We start from the raw sequence: 17783 nt of genomic DNA, 5'->3' as shown, positions 1-17783 counted from the left end.
AAACATACAGGTAATGACTCATTTTCTTCGGTCAAGGATAGTGTGCATTTGCATGGAGTGCACAAAACAATTACAAGTGATAAGTATATTTATTTTCAAAGTGATTGGTACATTTTTTCCCATTTGCAAATCGATGGTACAACAAACATGGTAAATAAAGTTCTGAAAACATGTTGCAGATAAATTCTGGAGAGCATATAGACAAAATGAAATTTAACTGGTGTCAACAAAGTACAAGAAAACCACCCCTCCTTATCGTCCAGAGTTGTAAACTTAGTGGAAGTACCAATATGAATAGGTCAGCAAAGGTGTCAAAGCCTCTAAAGCTCAGGAAGGATAGCGTGAGTATTGTGTATGCGAACACAGTTTAAGCTCAAGAGGGATAGCTCTTAAAGAGCTTTACCACTATATGTATAAACTTTTATGGAAACGAGCAGGGGCTTAGCATAAGGTGTTAAGAGGTTTGGCCCTTGTCCCTATGCGCGGGCACTGTAACCAAGCGTCGAGGGCGAAAGAGCCCAATCTATCTTCTTATATGCATGTGTTGTGGGTCTAGAAGTTAGGGCTCAGAGGAGCACGGAGACGCATGTCTTATAAACCATATGGCCAGGAGCCATGTCCACAAGCACATGCAAGAGAGGTCCTAGTCGTCGAATGTCGCGAACTGTTAGCGCTGACCACGTGTCCCAGAGATTACGATGGGAGGCTTGACAAATCCCACCAGGAATGAATTGTTGAGATGACATGGCGGGTGGGGTCGGTTGTTCAACGATTGGCACGGTGAGGCGGAGGACCCCCAAAACACTTATAACGTGAAATTTGAACTTACTATGCAGCAGAGGGCCAAGCAGGACCCCCAATTAGTGTGGCAAGTGACTTGGACTCAGAGCCACGTGACATCCTGGAAGGTAGACACGTGTTACTTGAATTCGGGGGTTTTGTGGTCCCAAGTGGACTGGATCTAAGTGACACATGGCATACCTAGTGTGGGGCCATGTGGAGGGTGACATCACCCCGGGACCATGTACCCCGCGATTTATGTTGGAGTGAGGTGCAACCCCGCTGAGATTTAGTCCCCAGGGTGATGTGGCACGGCGAAGCCCACCTACACAGGCATAAGGGACCACAACCACATGATTGGTTAGAGCGGAGTTGAGGTGGTGAGTAGCCAGGTGGACTTCCACGAAACCTTGGCGGATTGTAAGCCTCGCAGAAGAGAATGGGTCGGGACGACATGGTGTGGTGGAGCCCGAACGTGCTGCAGTAGCAAATGATGATGGGACGCATGGAGGAGGTCTACCAAGGATCTGTGTAACCCCAGAAGATCTTTCCCAGCAGTTTCAGTGGGGAATCACAATGGAATCTGTTGGGATTTTAATCTCGGTGTGATGTGGTCGTAGAGAGGGGTTAATTTATGACCCGGTATGAACGGGCCGACGGCTAAGGTAATGCTGCCATGTGGCGATGAGGTGGCTAACTCGGATAGCTTGTGGACACCACATGGCAAATCAAGACGACATGGCACTATCTGATAGGCTAATCTTCGAATGGCCATATATTTTGATCTGAGAATCGTATTGAGACAAATCTTATATTTTCATAAAGGTCTTGACAAGACGAACACAACAACATCATCTGTTTTAAGTCTTAAGAAAGTCGAAAAAGGTCGAAAAATTTAGACCCCATTTCCATAACAAGACTTTGGAGGTTGGGTCAGCTTAATAACTGCCTCCTTCTACCCTTAGTTGGGGCTAGGGATAGTAGGGGATGTGTTACAGAAAGGCACATGCCAAAGGGTGAGCACAATGTAGAATTGGTGTTGGTTGAACAATAAGGTAACATGCTATTCTAACACACTAAGACTTGGTAAAGGTCTAGAGCTCATCAAAAGCACCCAAATGCACAAATCAATTATTCCCTTTTTCAAAAGAAAATTATAAATTTTTTCATCTCTATATTGATCAAGTTTCACGTCATCCCCTAGAAATCTTCAACCACTAAAAGTTATCACTCCATACCTAAGTTACATGACACAATGAGACGAGACATGAAGGACACTAAAATACAAGTGTCTAACACATGACATGGTGACCCCAATAACAAGACACGAAGAACAAGGTTTATATATATACCTTAAAAGAAAATAACACATTACACAAATAGAAATTATAGACATAAAGATTCAAATTTTGTTAGAATTTAGAAACTAGAACATTTACATGATACAAATTCGATCATGCAACTAAATACTACTTAGTACTTACTTGTCCTAAGTCAATGACGTTCAAGTGACAAACACAAGAAATTAGAACCATAAACTATAGTTTCTCATTAAGTCATTAAAATCGAAATGTATTACATAAATAATGAGTCACTATTACTACAAGTGGGAATGCCAATGAAAAATACAAAATAGGGTAGATACTAGAACCGTAAATGGAAGAATCTCATAGCTTGTGATTGTCAATAGTCCTTCTCCATGTTAGAATCATCAAAATCAGCATCACTTCCATGACTCTCTCCTCCATCCTCCCCCTTCTCTTCCTCATCTATATCCAATCCAATCAATGCATATGTTGGTGTGGAGAATGAACCCTCAACTGGATCACCATCAGCAAAATTGAATGGCTCTAGCACTGGTTCATTAAGATCCAAGTTTGCTAATGCCAACTCAACACTACTATCCAAACCCCATATCATTAGGAAACGCATCCCACATCTTTGTCTTTCCCTTCAACCACTCTTCCCTCTATTTAGAAATAAGACGGAGGTTGATGTGCACATACACCATACACCATTGTCTTGCACTTGGAATCCTTTCAAAGCTACACTATAACCCTCAAATGCACTCCAAAATGCCTACGAACTTCAACCTACTAAATGAAATGAGGAAAAAAGACAGACAAGTCACCTTTTTCAAACCCACGGGCCACTTTTGACAAACATGTGTCCTAAACTTGGGACACATTTAGAGCACATGTCAAACATGAGTATGGCACATGCCCTGAACTCGTCCTCACGAATCCATGTCTGACATGTGGAAATTGTGACACGTGACCCCCTAGGTGTGTGTCATCTAACTTAGAAGACTTGTAAGATACCAAACATGAACCAGACATGTGCCAAACTCGTCCTTACAAATCCATCTCCAACATGTGGGATTCATAACACATGACCCCCTAGGCATGTGTCCTCTTAATTAGAAGACTTGTACGATACCAAACACACATCATTTTGCACACGAGAGAAATTTTCATAATGAATCCTCACACGAACGCTCCAACTTTTAAGATGCAAGATAACTTTATAGTAGACAAAACATGACAAAAGGTTCATTTTCATGTCATGTGTCCAAGGTAAATGCCTTTGTCTTATATGTTACCTCTTGCAAGACTAAAAAGAGATAGACATTGATTTTAACTTGTATCTGAACCAAAATTTGAAGCAGCAATGACTTTGGTTTTATTGAAGGCATCCAATTTGACCCTGCTACAGGTATGTATCTATTGTGGTATGTTTATACAAAATAAAGACAACTGGAAAATTTTGATTCTTTATGATTGGTTTCAAACTCAACCACAAATATCATTCAGCATTTTACTAGACACATGTTTGTTCTCTAAAATAAAACTCAAATTTATTGTGTATCTATAATGATCATGCATTGTAATTTGTTGTATTGTGGCCCATAGATACTTTCAACACTCCAGGTAATACATCATTGTAGGTGGACTAATATTTTAATCTCTACTACACTATATATCACTATATATATGCGAACAATGAGAGAAATTCAAAATTGGATCTAATTTCTTTATTAGAGACTTACCATCAAGCATGTATTCTGAAGCTACATATCCCAATGTCCCTACTAGATCAATATTTGTGTTACCAGCACATCCTGCACTTGTTACTGCAAGACCAAAATCTGAAAGCTGCATCCATAGCCAGTGGTTAGAGAGCGGTGACTACAATACCATCTACTTAGGAAATGTTTCACTTCAGACCAAGTGTTTTAAAGAACATAAACCAAGATGGACAAATAAATCTATTTAGAAATTTCTCAAAGTATAATTCATGATAAGCAATAATAAATTAATACAAACAGTTGCACATGTCACGAAATTGATAGAAAAGAAAAACTGAAGTCCTACATGAAAATATTTTGACAAAAAAATAACTGATGCTTAAAACAGTTCATAAAGTAAAAAAAAATTCAGTAGGAAAGCAATGGAATTCCCATCTCACAGAATCTCCCATTGAATGCAATGCACATGCCATACATTTACAAAGGCTTTTGTCAATTACATTCTAGGAAAATTTCTTAATGCTTTACAAGAATCTTCCCAAATTAACTGATAAATATTACATAAGAAACATTCATTTCCAGGCAGATTTAATGGTATTACTATTTTTAACACTACAGTCAGTGTAAGTGGGAGATTGGAAAACCTTGCCCTCACCTTGGCGTTGAAGCTTGCATCAAGAAGAATATTTGATGATTTGAAATCTCGGTGAATCACTGTAGGGTTGCAGTGCTCATGCAAGTGTTCTAGACCCTATAAAAGAAAGAAAACCATGGTAAGCTTGAGCTCCCAGGTTGATAGAGGACCAAGTGAAAAAGTGATTTCAATTGGTAAAATCTAGTAGTAGGGAATCAAATTATTTGTGTTAGAACTACCTTGTTGAATCAAGGGCTATCTTCATCCGCAAAAACCATGTAAGTGCAGATCCGTGAGATGGTCCCGACAAGCAATCCAGCACAGTTTCTTAACAAAGCATAGCTGTGAAAGGCTGCTTACTCATGGCCTACTAGTTTATCCATGACGAATGGTAGTATCAAGTTTGTTTGAACAAATAAAAGGCTTCAAAACATAGGCAATATTGAACTTGCCCAGTGGTTGGAGAAAGCTACCATGTAATTGGTCTTCCAAAGATCCATTCTGCATCAAATCGTATACTAAAAACCGTGTATGTTCATGAGTACAGAACCCAAGCAAAGAAACAAGGTTTGGATGTCGGATTTTGCTCATTAGCTCCACTTCATTCTGCAACCAATGACAATACCAATAGATGAAATCAGCAAAGCTTCTTCTAAGTTCTAAAATTATAGGGAGAATAAAAAAGCACAATGCAATATGTTAAATGCAGTGCATCACCAAATCCACAAAAGAGAAGACACTCAAAAGGGCAACTTTACGACACCCCCCTTAGAAAACGCCTTCACTAATATCTTCTTAAGTTTGAAGAAGCAGCCAGCTTCCAAAATAATACCTGTAACGTTTTTATTACCTACCTGAAATTCATGCTCAGCCTGTCTACTACCCTCATCTAGCTTCTTCACAGCAGCAAAGGAATCATCATCAAACATTGCCTTGTATACACACCCAAATCCACCCTCTCCAAGTATGTTATTGCTGCTGAAGTTATTTGTAGCTGTTAGCAGCTTAGAATATTCAATTGCAGTTGCACATCCCTTTTTCTTAGAAACACGGGAGTTCAAACGACTCAGGAGAGGCATGAGTGGAATACCCCTATAGGCATCTGTGAAAATTCAAATTACAGGCAACTTAGTGAGCTAACCCTAGATCAAAATAGTCGTAATGTAACTAATCGAACTCTCATGTAAACAGAGGTCATCCGCACCCATGGCTTTTTATAATTTGTTAGAATCCAAAATTTTGATTTTATCAGATGATTCAGATCATGAAATCAAGTCTGATGTTTATTATGTTAACCCCCACGAAAAATAATAGTTTGACAGAGGAGAAGAATTTCTATAGTCATGGAAACCATTCCAATGCATTGGCAGTAATGCATAATAGTTAATATGTATACATACATCCAAAAGATATCCACACAGATTCAACAGGGGAAGTCATCGAATCTCAGCCCCGAATCCAATCAAACAATATCTCCATAGGAAGCACCACTCTCTTGTGGCTACCCTGTTGGTGTACACATCATGAGAGGGTTTGGTTTCACACAGTGAAAGGGATAAAATATGACATAGTGGTGATACCAACCTAAGGCGTCTGGATCTAAATTTCGCTTGAATGCATGAGGTTGAGGTGAAGAAGGAGCAGAGTTGTAAGTCTTTCTATACAACCAAGTACAAACTGAAGAAATCATGATACATCCAACAAATATTGGCAGTATGATAATTTCCAATAGCAGTCCTTTATTGATGTGATGAGATTCTTTGTCTATCTGCATTGGAGAACCTGTGTGTGAACACACAACCCATTTTGCAATCGTCAAAAGAACAAAGCGCAATGACTTCTCAGAACTTGTAGAAAGATGCAAACAAGCAATTCAAATTGAGAGATTTCAATTTCTAAAGAAATCTTACACAGGCTGTATTTTTTAGCATAAATATACTCTTCAAAAATTTAATGAAAAGGCTGGCGTTGAAGCCCTTACCGGTTGAATTTTCTGGTTTAGTTGATGCATTTCTTTTTGCCAGGGGATCATCAAGTAGGGAAGCCGATGACAATGCGAAATGAAAAGAAACTGGCACAGAGGTAGGCACCAGTAAAGAACGTCCCTTTGCAGTCTCGACTTTGTTAAAAAGAGAGAGACTCAGAATCAAAATATGCAGTAAAACTGAATGCCCCATCTTGAAAATGAGTTCTACTTGAAAGTCAGTCAGGCTGTGGCAGAAAGCTCAGGAGATATTCAAAGAGGTAGATATCTGTGTCCTAAACTTGGGACACATTTAGAGCACATGTCGAACATGAGTTTGGCACATGCCCTGAACTCGTCCTCACGAATCCATGTCTGACATGTGGAAATTGTGACACGTGACCCCCTAGGTGTGTGTCATCTAACTTAGAAGACTTGTAAGATACCAAACATGAACCGGACATGTGCCAAACTCGTCCTTACAAATCCATGTCCAACATGTGGGATTCATAACACATGACCCCCTAGGCATGTGTCCTATGAATTAGAAGACTTGTAGGATACCAAACACACATCATTTTGCACACGAGAGAAATTTTCATAATGAATCCTCACACGAACGCTCCAACTTTTAAGATGCAAGATAACTTTATAGTAGACAAAACATGACAAAAGGTTCATTTTCATGTCATGTGTCCAAGGTAAATGCATATTTTTATATGTAACCTCTTGCAAGACTAAAAAGAGATAGACATTGATTTTAACTTGTATCTGAACCAAAATTTAAAGCAGCAATGACTTTGGTTTTATTGAAAGGCATCCAATTTGACCCTGCTACAGGTATGTATCTATTGTGGTATGTTTATACAAAATAAAGACAACTGGAAAATTTTGATTCTTTATGATTGGTTTCAAACTCAACCACAAATATCATTCAGCATTTTACTAGACACATGTTTGTTCTCTAAAATAAAACTCAAATCTATTGTGTATCTATAATGATCATGCATTGTAATTTGTTGTACTGTGGCCCGTAGATACTTTCAACACTCCAGGTAATACATCATTGTAGGTGGACTAATATTTTAATCTCTACTACACTATATATCACTATATATATGCGAACAATGAGAGAAATTCAAAATTGGATCTAATTTCTTTATTAGAGACTTACCATCAAGCATGTATTCTGAAGCTACATATCCCAATGTCCCTACTAGATCACTATTTGTGTTACCAGCACATCCTGCACTTGTTACTGCAAGACCAAAATCTGAAAGCTGCATCCATAGCGAGTGGTTAGAGAGTGGTGACTACAAATACCATCTACTTAGGAAATGTTTCACTTCGGACCAAGTGTTTTAAAGAACATAAACCAAGATGGACAAATAAATCTATTTAGAAATTTCTCAAAGTATAATTCATGATAAACAATAATAAATTAATACAAACAGCTGCACATGTCACGAAATTGATAGAAAAGAAAAACTGAAGTCCTACATGAAAATATTTTGACAAAAAAATAACTGATGCTTAAAACAGTTCATAAAGTAAAAAAAAATTCAGTAGGAAAGCAATGGAATTCCCATCTCATAGAATCTCCCATTGAATGCAATGCACATGCCATACATTTACAAAGGCTTTTGTCAATTACATTCTAGGAAACTTTCTTAATGCTTTACAAGAATCTTCCCAAATTAACTGATAAATATTACATAAGAAACATTCATTTCCAGGCAGATTTAATGGTATTACTATTTTTAACACTACAGTCAGTGTAATTGGGAGATTGAAAAACCTTGCCCTCACCTTGGCGTTGAAGCTTGCATCAAGAAGAATATTTGATGATTTGAAATCTCGGTGAATCACTGCAGGGTTGCAGTGCTCATGCAAATGTTCTAGACCCTGTAAAAGAAAGAAAACCATGGTAAGCTTGAGCCCTCAGGTTGATAGAGGACCAAGTGAAAAAGTGATTTCAATTGGTAAAATCTAGTGGCAGGGAATCAAATTATCTGTGTTAGAACTACCTTGCTGAATCAAGGGCTATCTTCATCCGCAAAAACCATGTAAGTGCAGATCCGTGAGATGGTCCTGACAAGCAATCCAGCACAGTTTCTTAACAAAGCATAGCTGTGAAAGGCTGCTTACTCATGTCTTACTATTTTATCCATGACGAATGGTAGTATCAAGTTTGTTTGAACAAATAAAAGGCTTCAAAACACAGGCAATATTGAACTTGCCCAGTGGTTGGAGAAAGCTACCATGTAATTGGTCTTCCAAAGAGCCATTCTGCATCAGATCGTATACTAAAAACCGTGTATGTTCATGAGTACAGAACCCAAGCAAAGAAACAAGGTTTGGATGTCGGATTTTTCTCATTAGCTCCACTTCATTCTGCAACCAATGACAATACCAACAGATGAAATCAGCAAAGCTTCTTCTAAGTTCTAAAATTATAGGGAGAATAAAAAAGCACAATGCAATATGTTAAATGCAGTGCATCACCAAATCCACAAAAGAAAAGACACTCAAAAGGGCAACTTTAGGGCACCCCCCCAGAAAATGCCTTCACTAATATCTTCTTAAGTTTGAAGAAGCAGCCAGCTTCCAAAATAATACCTGTAACGTTTTTATTACCTACCTGAAATTCATGCTCAGCCTGTCTACTACCCTCATCTAGCTTCTTCACAGCAGCAAAGGAATCATCATCAAACATTGCCTTGTATACACACCCAAATCCACCCTCTCCAAGTATGTTATTGCTGCTGAAGTTATTTGTAGCTGTTAGCAGCTTAGAATATTCAATTGTTGTTGGACATCCCTTTTTCTTAGAAACACGGGAGTTCAAACGACTCAGGAGAGGCATGAGTGGAATACCCCTATAGGCATCTGTGAAAATTCAAATTACAGGCAACTTAGTGAGCTAACCCTAGATCAAAATAGTCGTAATGTAACTAATCGAACTCTCATGTAAACAGAGGTCATCCGCACCCATGGCTTTTTATAATTTGTTAGAATCCAAAATTTTGATTTTATCAGATGATTCAGATCATGAAATCAAGTCTGATGTTTATTATGTTAACCCCCACGAAAAATAATAGTTTGACAGAGGAGAAGAATTTCTATAGTCATGGAAACCATTCCAATGCACTGGCAGTAATGCATAATAGTTAATATGTATACATACATCCAAAAGATATCCACACAGATTCAACAGGGGAAGTCATCGAATCTCAGCCCCGAATCCAATCAAACAATATCTCCATAGGAAGCACCACTCTCTTGTGGCTGCCCTGTTGGTGTACACATCAAGAGAGGGTTTGGTTTCACACAGTGAAAGGGATAAAATATGACATAGTGGTGATACCAACCTGAGGCGTCTGGATCTAAATTTCGCTTGAATGCATGAGGTTGAGGTGAAGAAGGAGCAGAGTTGTAAGTCTTTCTATACAACCAAGTACAAACTGAAGAAATCATGATACATCCAAAAAATATTGGCAGTATGATAATTGCCAATAGCAGTCCTTTACTGATGTGATGAGATTCTTTGTCTATCTGCATTGGAGAACCTGTGTCTGAACACACAACCCATTTTGCAATCGTCAAAAGAACAAAGCGCAATGACTTCTCAGAACTTGTAGAAAGATGCAAACAAGCAATTCAAATTGAGAGATTTCAATTTCTGAAGAAATCTTACACAGGCTGTATTTTTTAGCATAAATATACTCTTCAAAAATTTAATGAAAAGGCTGGCGTTGAAGCCCTTACCGGTTGAATTTTCTGGTTTAGTTGATGCATTTCAGATGCAAGATAACTTTATAGTAGACAAAACATGACAAAAGGTTCATTTTCATGTCATGTGTCCAAGGTAAATGCATATTTTTATATGTAACCTCTTGCAAGACTAAAAAGAGATAGACATTGATTTTAACTTGTATCTGAACCAAAATTTAAAGCAGGAATGACTTTGGTTTTATTGAAGGCAATCAATTTGACCCTGCTACAGGTATGTATCTATTGTGGTATGTTTATACAAAATAAAGACAACTAGAAAATTTTGATTCTTTATGATTGGTTTCAAACTCAACCACAAATATCATTTAGCATTTTACTAGACACATGTTTGTTCTATAAAATAAAACTCAAATTTATTGTGTATCTATAATGATCATGCATTGTAATTTGTTGTACTATGGCCCGTAGATACTTTCAACACTCCAGGTAATACATCATTGTAGGTGGACTAATATTTTAATCTCTACTACACTATATATCACTATATATATGCGAACAATGAGAGAAATTCAAAATTGGATCTAATTTCTTTATTAGAGACTTACCATCAAGCATGTATTCTGAAGCTACATATCCCAATGTCCCTACTAGATCAATATTTGTGTTACCAGCACATCCTGCACTTGTTACTGAAAGACCAAAATCTAAAAGCTGCATCCATAGCCAGTGGTTAGAGAGCGATGACTAGAATACCATCTACTTAGGAAATGTTTCACTTCGGACCAAGTGTTTTAAAGAACATAAACCAAGATGGACAAATAAATCTATTTAGAAATTTCTCAAAGTATAATTCATGATAAGCAATAATAAATTAATACAAACAGCTGCACATGTCACGAAATTGATAGAAAAGAAAAACTGAAGTCCTACATGAAAATATTTTGACAAAAAAATAACTAATGCTTAAAACAGTTGATAAAGTAAAAAAAAATTCAGTAGGAAAGCAATGGAATTCCCATCTCACAGAATCTCCCATTGAATGCAATGCACATGCCATACATTTACAAAGGCTTTTGTCAATTACATTCTAGGAAACTTTCTTAATGCTTTACAAGAATCTTCCCAAATTAACCGATAAATATTACATAAGAAACATTCATTTCCAGGCAGATTTAATGGTATTACTATTTTTAACACTACAGTCAGTGTAAGTGGGAGATTGGAAAACCTTGCCCTCACCTTGGCGTTGAAGCTTGCATCAAGAAGAATATTTGATGATTTGAAATCTTGGTGAATCACTGCAAGGTTGCAGTGCTCATGCAAGTGTTCTAGACCCTGTAAAAGAAAGAAAACCATGGTAAGCTTGAGCTCCCAGGTTGATAGAGGACCAAGTGAAAAAGTGATTTCAATTGGTAAAATCTAGTAGTAGGGAATCAAATTATCTGTGTTAGAACTACCTTGCTGAATCAAGGGCTATCTTCATCCGCAAAAACCATGTAAGTGCAGATCCGTGAGATGGTCCTGACAAGCAATCCAGCACAGTTTCTTAACAAAGCATAGCTGTGAAAGGCTGCTTACTCATGGCCTACTAGTTTATCCATGACGAATGGTAGTATCAAGTTTGTTTGAACAAATAAAAGGCTTCAAAACATAGGCAATATTGAACTTGCCCAGTGGTTGGAGAAAGCTACCATGTAATTGGTCTTCCAAAGAGCCATTCTGCATCAGATTGTATACTAAAAACCATGTATGTTCATGAGTACAGAACCCAAGCAATGAAACAAGGTTTGGATGTCGGATTGTTCTCATTAGCTCCACTTCATTCTGCAACCAATGACAATACCAACAGATGAAATCAGCAAAGCTTCTTCTAAGTTCTAAAATTATAGGGAGAATAAAAAAGCACAATGCAATATGTTAAAAGCAGTACATCACCAAATCCACGAAAGAAAAGACACTCAAAAGGGCAACTTTAGGGCACCCCCCCAGAAAATTCCTTCACTAATATCTTCTTAAGTTTGAAGAAGCAGCCAGCTTCCAAAATAATACCTTTAACATTTTTATTACCTACCTGAAATTCATGCTCAGCCTGTCTACTACCCTCATCTAGCTTCTTCACAGCAGCAAAGGAATCATCATCAAACATTGCCTTGTATACACACCCAAATCCACCCTCTCCAAGTATGTTATTGCTGTTGAAGTTATTTGTAGCTATTAACAGCTTAGAATATTCAATTGCAATTGCACATCCATTTTTCTTAGAAACACGGGAGTTCAAACGACTTAGGAGAGGCATGAGTGGAATACCCCTATAGGAATCTGTGAAAATTCAAATTAAAGGCAACTTAGTGAGCTAACCCTAGATCAAAATAGTCGTAATGTAACTAATCGAACTCTCATGTAAACAGAGGTCATCCGCACCCATGGCTTTTTATAATTTGTTAGAATCCAAAATTTTGATTTTATCAGATGATTCAGATCATGAAATCAAGTCTGATGTTTATTATGTTAACCCCCACGAAAATAATAGTTTGATAGAGGAGAAGAATTTCTATAGTCATGGAAACCATTCCAATGCACTGGCAGTAATGCATAATAGTTAATATGTATACATACATCCAAAAGATATCCACACAGATTCAATAGGGGAAGTCATCGAATCTCAGCCCCGAATCCAATCAAACAATATCTCCATAGGAAGCACCACTCTCTTGTGGCTGCCCTGTTGGTGTACACATCAAGAGAGGGTTTGGTTTCACACAGTGAAAGGGATAAAATATGACATAGTGGTGATACCAACTTGAGGCGTCTGGATCTAAATTTCGCTTGAATGCATGAGGTTGAGGTGAAGAAGGAGCAGAGTTGTAAGTCTTTCTATACAACCAAGTACAAACTGAAGAAATCATGACACATCCAACAAACATTGGCAGTATGATAATTGCCAATAACAGTCCTTTGTTGATGTGATGATATTCTTTGTCTATCTGCATTGGAGAACCTGTGTGTGAACACACAACCCATTTTGCAATCGTCAAAAGAACAAAGCGCAATGACTTCTCAGAACTTGTAGAAATATGCAAACAAGCAATTCAAATTGAGAGATTTCAATTTCTGAAGAAATCTTACACAGGCTGTATTTTTTAGCATAAATATACTCTTCAAAAATTTAATGAAAAGGCTGGCGTTGAAGCCCTTACCGGTTGAATTTTCTAGTTTAGTTGATGCATTTCTTTTTTCCAGGGGATCATCAAGTAGGGAAGCCGATGACAGTGCGAAATGCAAAGAAACTGGCACAGAGGTAGGCACCAGTAAAGAACGTCCCTTTGCAGTCTTGACTTTGTTAAAAAGAGAGAGACTCAAAATCAAAATATGCAGTAAAACTGAATGCCCCATCTTGAAAATGAGTTCTACTTGAAAGTCAGTCAGGCTGTGGCAGAAAGCTCAGGAGATATTCAAAGAGGTAGATATCTGTATCCTAAAGTTGGGACACATTTAGAGCACATGCTCACGAATCCATGTCTGACATGTGGAAATTGTGACACGAGACCCCCTAGGTGTGTGTCATCTAACTTAGAAGACTTGTAAGATACCAAACATGAACCGGACATGTGCCAAACTTGTCCTTACAAATCCATGTCCAACATGTGGGATTCAAAACACATGACCCCCTAGGCATGTGTCCTATGAATTAGAAGACTTGTAGGATACCAAACACACATCATTTTGCACACGAGAGAAATTTTCAAAATGAATCCTCACACGAACGCTCCAACTTTTAAGATGCAAGATAACTTTATAGTAGACAAAACATGACAAAAGGTTCATTTTCATGTCATGTGTCCAAGGTAAATGCATATTTTTATATGTAACCTCTTGCAAGACTAAAAAGAGATAGACATTGATTTTAACTTGTATCTGAACCAAAATTTAAAGCAGCAATGACTTTAGTTTTATTGAAAGGCATCCAATTTGACCCTGCTACAGGTATGTATCTATTGTGGTATGTTTATACAAGATAAAGACAGCTGGAAAATTTTGATTCTTTATGATTGGTTTCAAACTCAACCACAAAAATCATTCAGCATTTTACTAGACACATGTTTGTTCTCTAAAATAAAACTCAAATCTATTGTGTATCTATAATGATCATGCATTGTAATTTGTTGTACTGTGGCCCGTAGATACTTTCAACACTCTAGGTAATACATCATTGTAGGTGGACTAATATTTTAATCTCTACTACACTATATATCACTATATATATGCGAACAATGAGAGAAATTCAAAATTGGATCTAATTTCTTTATTAGAGACTTACCATCAAGCATGTATTCTGAAGCTACATATCCCAATGTCCCTACTAGATCAATATTTGTGTTACCAGCACATCCTGCACTTGTTACTGCAAGACCAAAATCTGAAAGCTGCATCCATAGCCAGTGGTTAGAGAGCGGTGACTACAATACCATCTACTTAGGAAATGTTTCACTTTGGACCAAGTGTTTTAAAGAACATAAACCAAGATGGACAAATAAATCTATTTAGAAATTTCTCTAAGTATAATTCATGATAAGCAATAATAAATTAATACAAACAGCTGCACATGTCACAAAATTGATAGAAAAGAAAAACTGAAGTCCTACATGAAAATATTTTGACAAAAAAATAACTGATGCTTAAAACAGTTCATAAAGTAAAAAACAATTCAGTAGGAAAGCAATGGAATTCCCATCTCACAAATCTCCCATTGAATGCAATGCACATGCCATACATTTACAAAGGCTTTTGTCAATTACATTCTAGGAAACTTTCTTAATGCTTTACAAGAATCTTCCCAAATTAACCAATAAATATTACATAAGAAACATTCAATTCTAGGCAGATTTAATGGTATTACTATTTTTAACACTACAGTCAGTGTAAGTGGGAGATTGGAAAACCTTGCCCTCACCTTGGCGTTGAAGCTTGCATCAAGAAGAATATTTGATGATTTGAAATCTCAGTGAATCACTGCAGGGTTGCAGTGCTCATGCAAGTGTTCTAGACCCTGTAAAAGAAAGAAAACCATGGTAAGCTTGAGCTCCCAGGTTGATAGAGGACCAAGTGAAAAAGTGATTTCAATTGGTAAAATCTAGTAGTAGGGAATCAAATTATCTGTGTTAGAACTACCTTGCTGAATCAAGGGCTATCTTCATCCGCAAAAACCATGTAAGTGCAGATCCGTGAGATGGTCCTGACAAGCAATCCAACACAGTTTCTTAACAAAGCATAGCTGTAAAAGGCTGCTTACTCATGGCCTACTAGTTTATCCATGACGAATGGTAGTATCAAGTTTGTTTGAACAAATAAAAGGCTTCAAGACATAGGCAATATTGAACTTGCCCAGTGGTTGGAGAAAGCTACCATGTAACTGGTCTTCCAAAGAGCCATTCTGCATCAGATCGTATACTAAAAAACCGTGTATGTTCATGAGTACAGAACCCAAGCAAAGAAACAAGGTTTGGATGTCGGTGTAGATCCGTGAGATGGTCCTGACAAGCAATCCAGCACAGTTTCTTAACAAAGCATAGCTGTGAAAGGCTGATTACTCATGGCCTACTAGTTTATCCATGACGAATGGTAGTATCAAGTTTGTTTGAACAAATAAAAGGCTTCAAGACATAGGCAATATTGAACTTGCCCAGTGGTTGGAGAAAGCTACCATGTAATTGGTCTTCCAAAGAGCCATTCTGCATCAGATCGTATACTAAAAAACCGTGTATGTTCATGAGTACAGAACCCAAGCAAAGAAACAAGGTTTGGATGTCAGATTTTGCTCATTAGCTCCACTTCATTCTGCAACCAATGACAATACCAACAGATGAAATCAGCAAAGCTTCTTCTAAGTTCTAAAATTATAGGGAGAATAAAAAAGCACAATGCAATATGTTAAATGCAGTGCATCACCAAATCCACAAAAGAAAAGACACTCAAAAGGGAAACTTTAGGGCACCCCCCCAGAAATGCCTTCACTAATATCTTCTTAAGTTTGAAGAAGCAGCCAGCTTCTGTAACATTTTTATTACCTACCTGAAATTCATGCTCAGCCTGTCTACTACCCTCATCTAGCTTCTTCACAGCAGCAAAGGAATCATCATCAAACATTGCCTTGTATACACACCCAAATCCACCCTCTCCAAGTATGTTATTGCTGTTGAAGTTATTTGTAGCTGTTAGCAGCTTAGAATATTCAATTGCAGTTGCACATCCATTTTTCTTAGAAACACGGGAGTTCAAACGACTCAGGAGAGGCATGAGTGGAATACCCCTATAGGCATCTGTGAATATTCAAATTACAAGCAACTTAGTGAGCTAACCCTAGATCAAAATAGTCGTAATGTAACTAATCGAACTCTCATGTAAACAGAGGTCATCCGCACCCATGGCTTTTTATAATTTGTTAGAATCCAAAATTTTGATTTTATCAGATGATTCAGATCATGAAATCAAGTCTGATGTTTATTATGTTAACCCCCACGAAAAATAATAGTTTGACAGAGGAGAAGAATTTCTATAGTCATGGAAACCATTCCAATGCACTGGCAGTAATGCATAATAGTTAATATGTATACATACATCCAAAAGATATCCACACAGATTCAACAGGGGAAGTCATCGAATCTCAGCCCCGAATCCAATCAAACAATATCTCCATAGGAAGCACCACTCTCTTGTGGCTGCCCTGTTGGTGTACACATCAAGAGAAGGTTTGGTTTCACACAATGAAAGGGATAAAATATGACATACTGGTGATACCAACCTGAGGTGTCTAGATCTAAATTTCGCTTGAATGCATGAGGTTGAGGTGAAGAAGGAGCAGAGTTGTAAGTCTTTCTATACAACCAAGTACAAACTGAAGAAATCATGATACATCCAACAAATATTGGCAGTATGATAATTGCCAATAGCAGTCCTTTGTTGATGTGATGAGATTCTTTGTCTATCTGCATTGGAGAACCTGTGTCTGAACACACAACCCATTTTGCAATCGTCAAAAGAACAAAGCGCAATGACTTCTCAGAACTTGTAGAAAGATGCAAACAAGCAATTCAAATTGAGAGATTTCAATTTCTGAAGAAATCTTACACAGGCTGTATTTTTTAGCATAAATATACTCTTCAAAAATTTAATGAAAAGGCTGGCGTTGAAGCCCTTACCGGTTGAATTTTCTGGTTTAGTTGATGCATTTCTTTTTGCTAGGGGATCATCAAGTAGGGAAGCCGATGACAGTGCGAAATGCAAAGAAATTGGCGCAGAGGTAGGCACCAGTAAAGAACGTCCCTTTGCAATCTCGACTTTGTTAAAAAGAGAGAGACTCGGAATCAAAATATGCAGTAAAACTGAATGCCCCATCTTGAAAATGAGTTCTACTTGAAAGTCAGTCAGGCTGTGGCAGAAAGCTTAGGAGATATTCAAAGAGGTAGATATCTTCATTTTCTCAAGGAAGGTTCAAACCCAAAAATGCATAGCACTGCTCTCAAATTTGTAAAATTGGTAACAAGAATACACGGGGTAGATCAAATCCCATTTACATTGGATTTATTTGAACACTTCAAGCGAGAATGTAAACAGATCTGAACAGAGAGTTGATCTTCACTGATCAC

General features: G+C 37.6%; 2 protein-coding genes, 1 long non-coding RNA gene and 1 pseudogene across 3 annotated transcripts; all 4 read right to left on the bottom strand.

Moving 5' to 3' along the window:
- Positions 1–3718: 3718 nt before the first annotated feature.
- Positions 3719–4741, bottom strand: LOC149172072 (uncharacterized). Its single transcript, XR_016259603.1, has 3 exons — positions 4682–4741; positions 4464–4559; positions 3719–3935 (listed from the first exon to the last, which is right to left on the bottom strand). It is a non-coding gene; the product is annotated as an uncharacterized LOC149172072 (long non-coding RNA).
- A 76-nt stretch (positions 4742–4817) lies between these two features.
- LOC149172071 (putative receptor-like protein kinase At1g80640) lies at positions 4818–8331 on the bottom strand. The gene is made up of 4 exons (XM_089426192.1): positions 8215–8331; positions 7580–7685; positions 5297–5544; positions 4818–5048 (listed from the first exon to the last, which is right to left on the bottom strand). The coding sequence occupies exons 1-4, from the start codon at positions 8329–8331 to the stop codon at positions 4818–4820; spliced, it is 702 nt and encodes a 233-aa protein (XP_089282318.1).
- A 237-nt stretch (positions 8332–8568) lies between these two features.
- Positions 8569–13533, bottom strand: LOC149172070 (putative receptor-like protein kinase At1g80640). The gene is made up of 9 exons (XM_089426191.1): positions 13338–13533; positions 12941–13138; positions 12212–12459; positions 11832–11964; positions 11598–11661; positions 11380–11476; positions 10746–10851; positions 9047–9294; positions 8569–8799 (listed from the first exon to the last, which is right to left on the bottom strand). Exons 1-9 carry the CDS (start codon positions 13531–13533, stop codon positions 8569–8571), a joined length of 1521 nt encoding a protein of 506 aa, XP_089282317.1.
- A 511-nt stretch (positions 13534–14044) lies between these two features.
- On the bottom strand, positions 14045–17532 carry LOC149172069 (putative receptor-like protein kinase At1g80640; annotated as a pseudogene).
- Positions 17533–17783: the final 251 nt, after the last annotated feature.

The sequence above is a fragment of the Pinus tabuliformis genome, chromosome 4_2, assembly GCF_031772625.1.
Source record: "Pinus tabuliformis cultivar Carrire ecotype Pingquan chromosome 4_2, CPIR1, whole genome shotgun sequence".
Classification (NCBI taxonomy): Eukaryota; Viridiplantae; Streptophyta; class Pinopsida; order Pinales; family Pinaceae; genus Pinus; species Pinus tabuliformis.
Note: the sequence above shows the minus strand (reverse complement) of the source record. Positions and strands in the feature narration are given on the sequence as shown.

Excerpts from the sequence above, each read along its gene's own strand:
- LOC149172070 (XM_089426191.1), bottom strand. The coding sequence starts at position 13,533 with ATGGGGCATTCAGTTTTACTGCATATTTTGATTTTGAGTCTCTCTCTT. Across the intron at positions 11,965-12,211 it reads AGGCTGAGCATGAATTTCAG|AATGAAGTGGAGCTAATGAG; the intron begins GTAGGTAATAAA and ends CATTGGTTGCAG. Across the intron at positions 8,800-9,046 it reads AGGCTGAGCATGAATTTCAG|AATGAAGTGGAGCTAATGAG; the intron begins GTAGGTAATAAA and ends CATTGGTTGCAG.
- LOC149172071 (XM_089426192.1), bottom strand. The coding sequence starts at position 8,331 with ATGGTTTTCTTTCTTTTACAGGGTCTAGAACATTTGCATGAGCACTGC. Across the intron at positions 5,545-7,579 it reads TTCAGAATACATGCTTGATG|ATGCCTATAGGGGTATTCCA; the intron begins GTAAGTCTCTAA and ends GAATTTTCACAG. Across the intron at positions 5,049-5,296 it reads AGGCTGAGCATGAATTTCAG|AATGAAGTGGAGCTAATGAG; the intron begins GTAGGTAATAAA and ends CATTGGTTGCAG.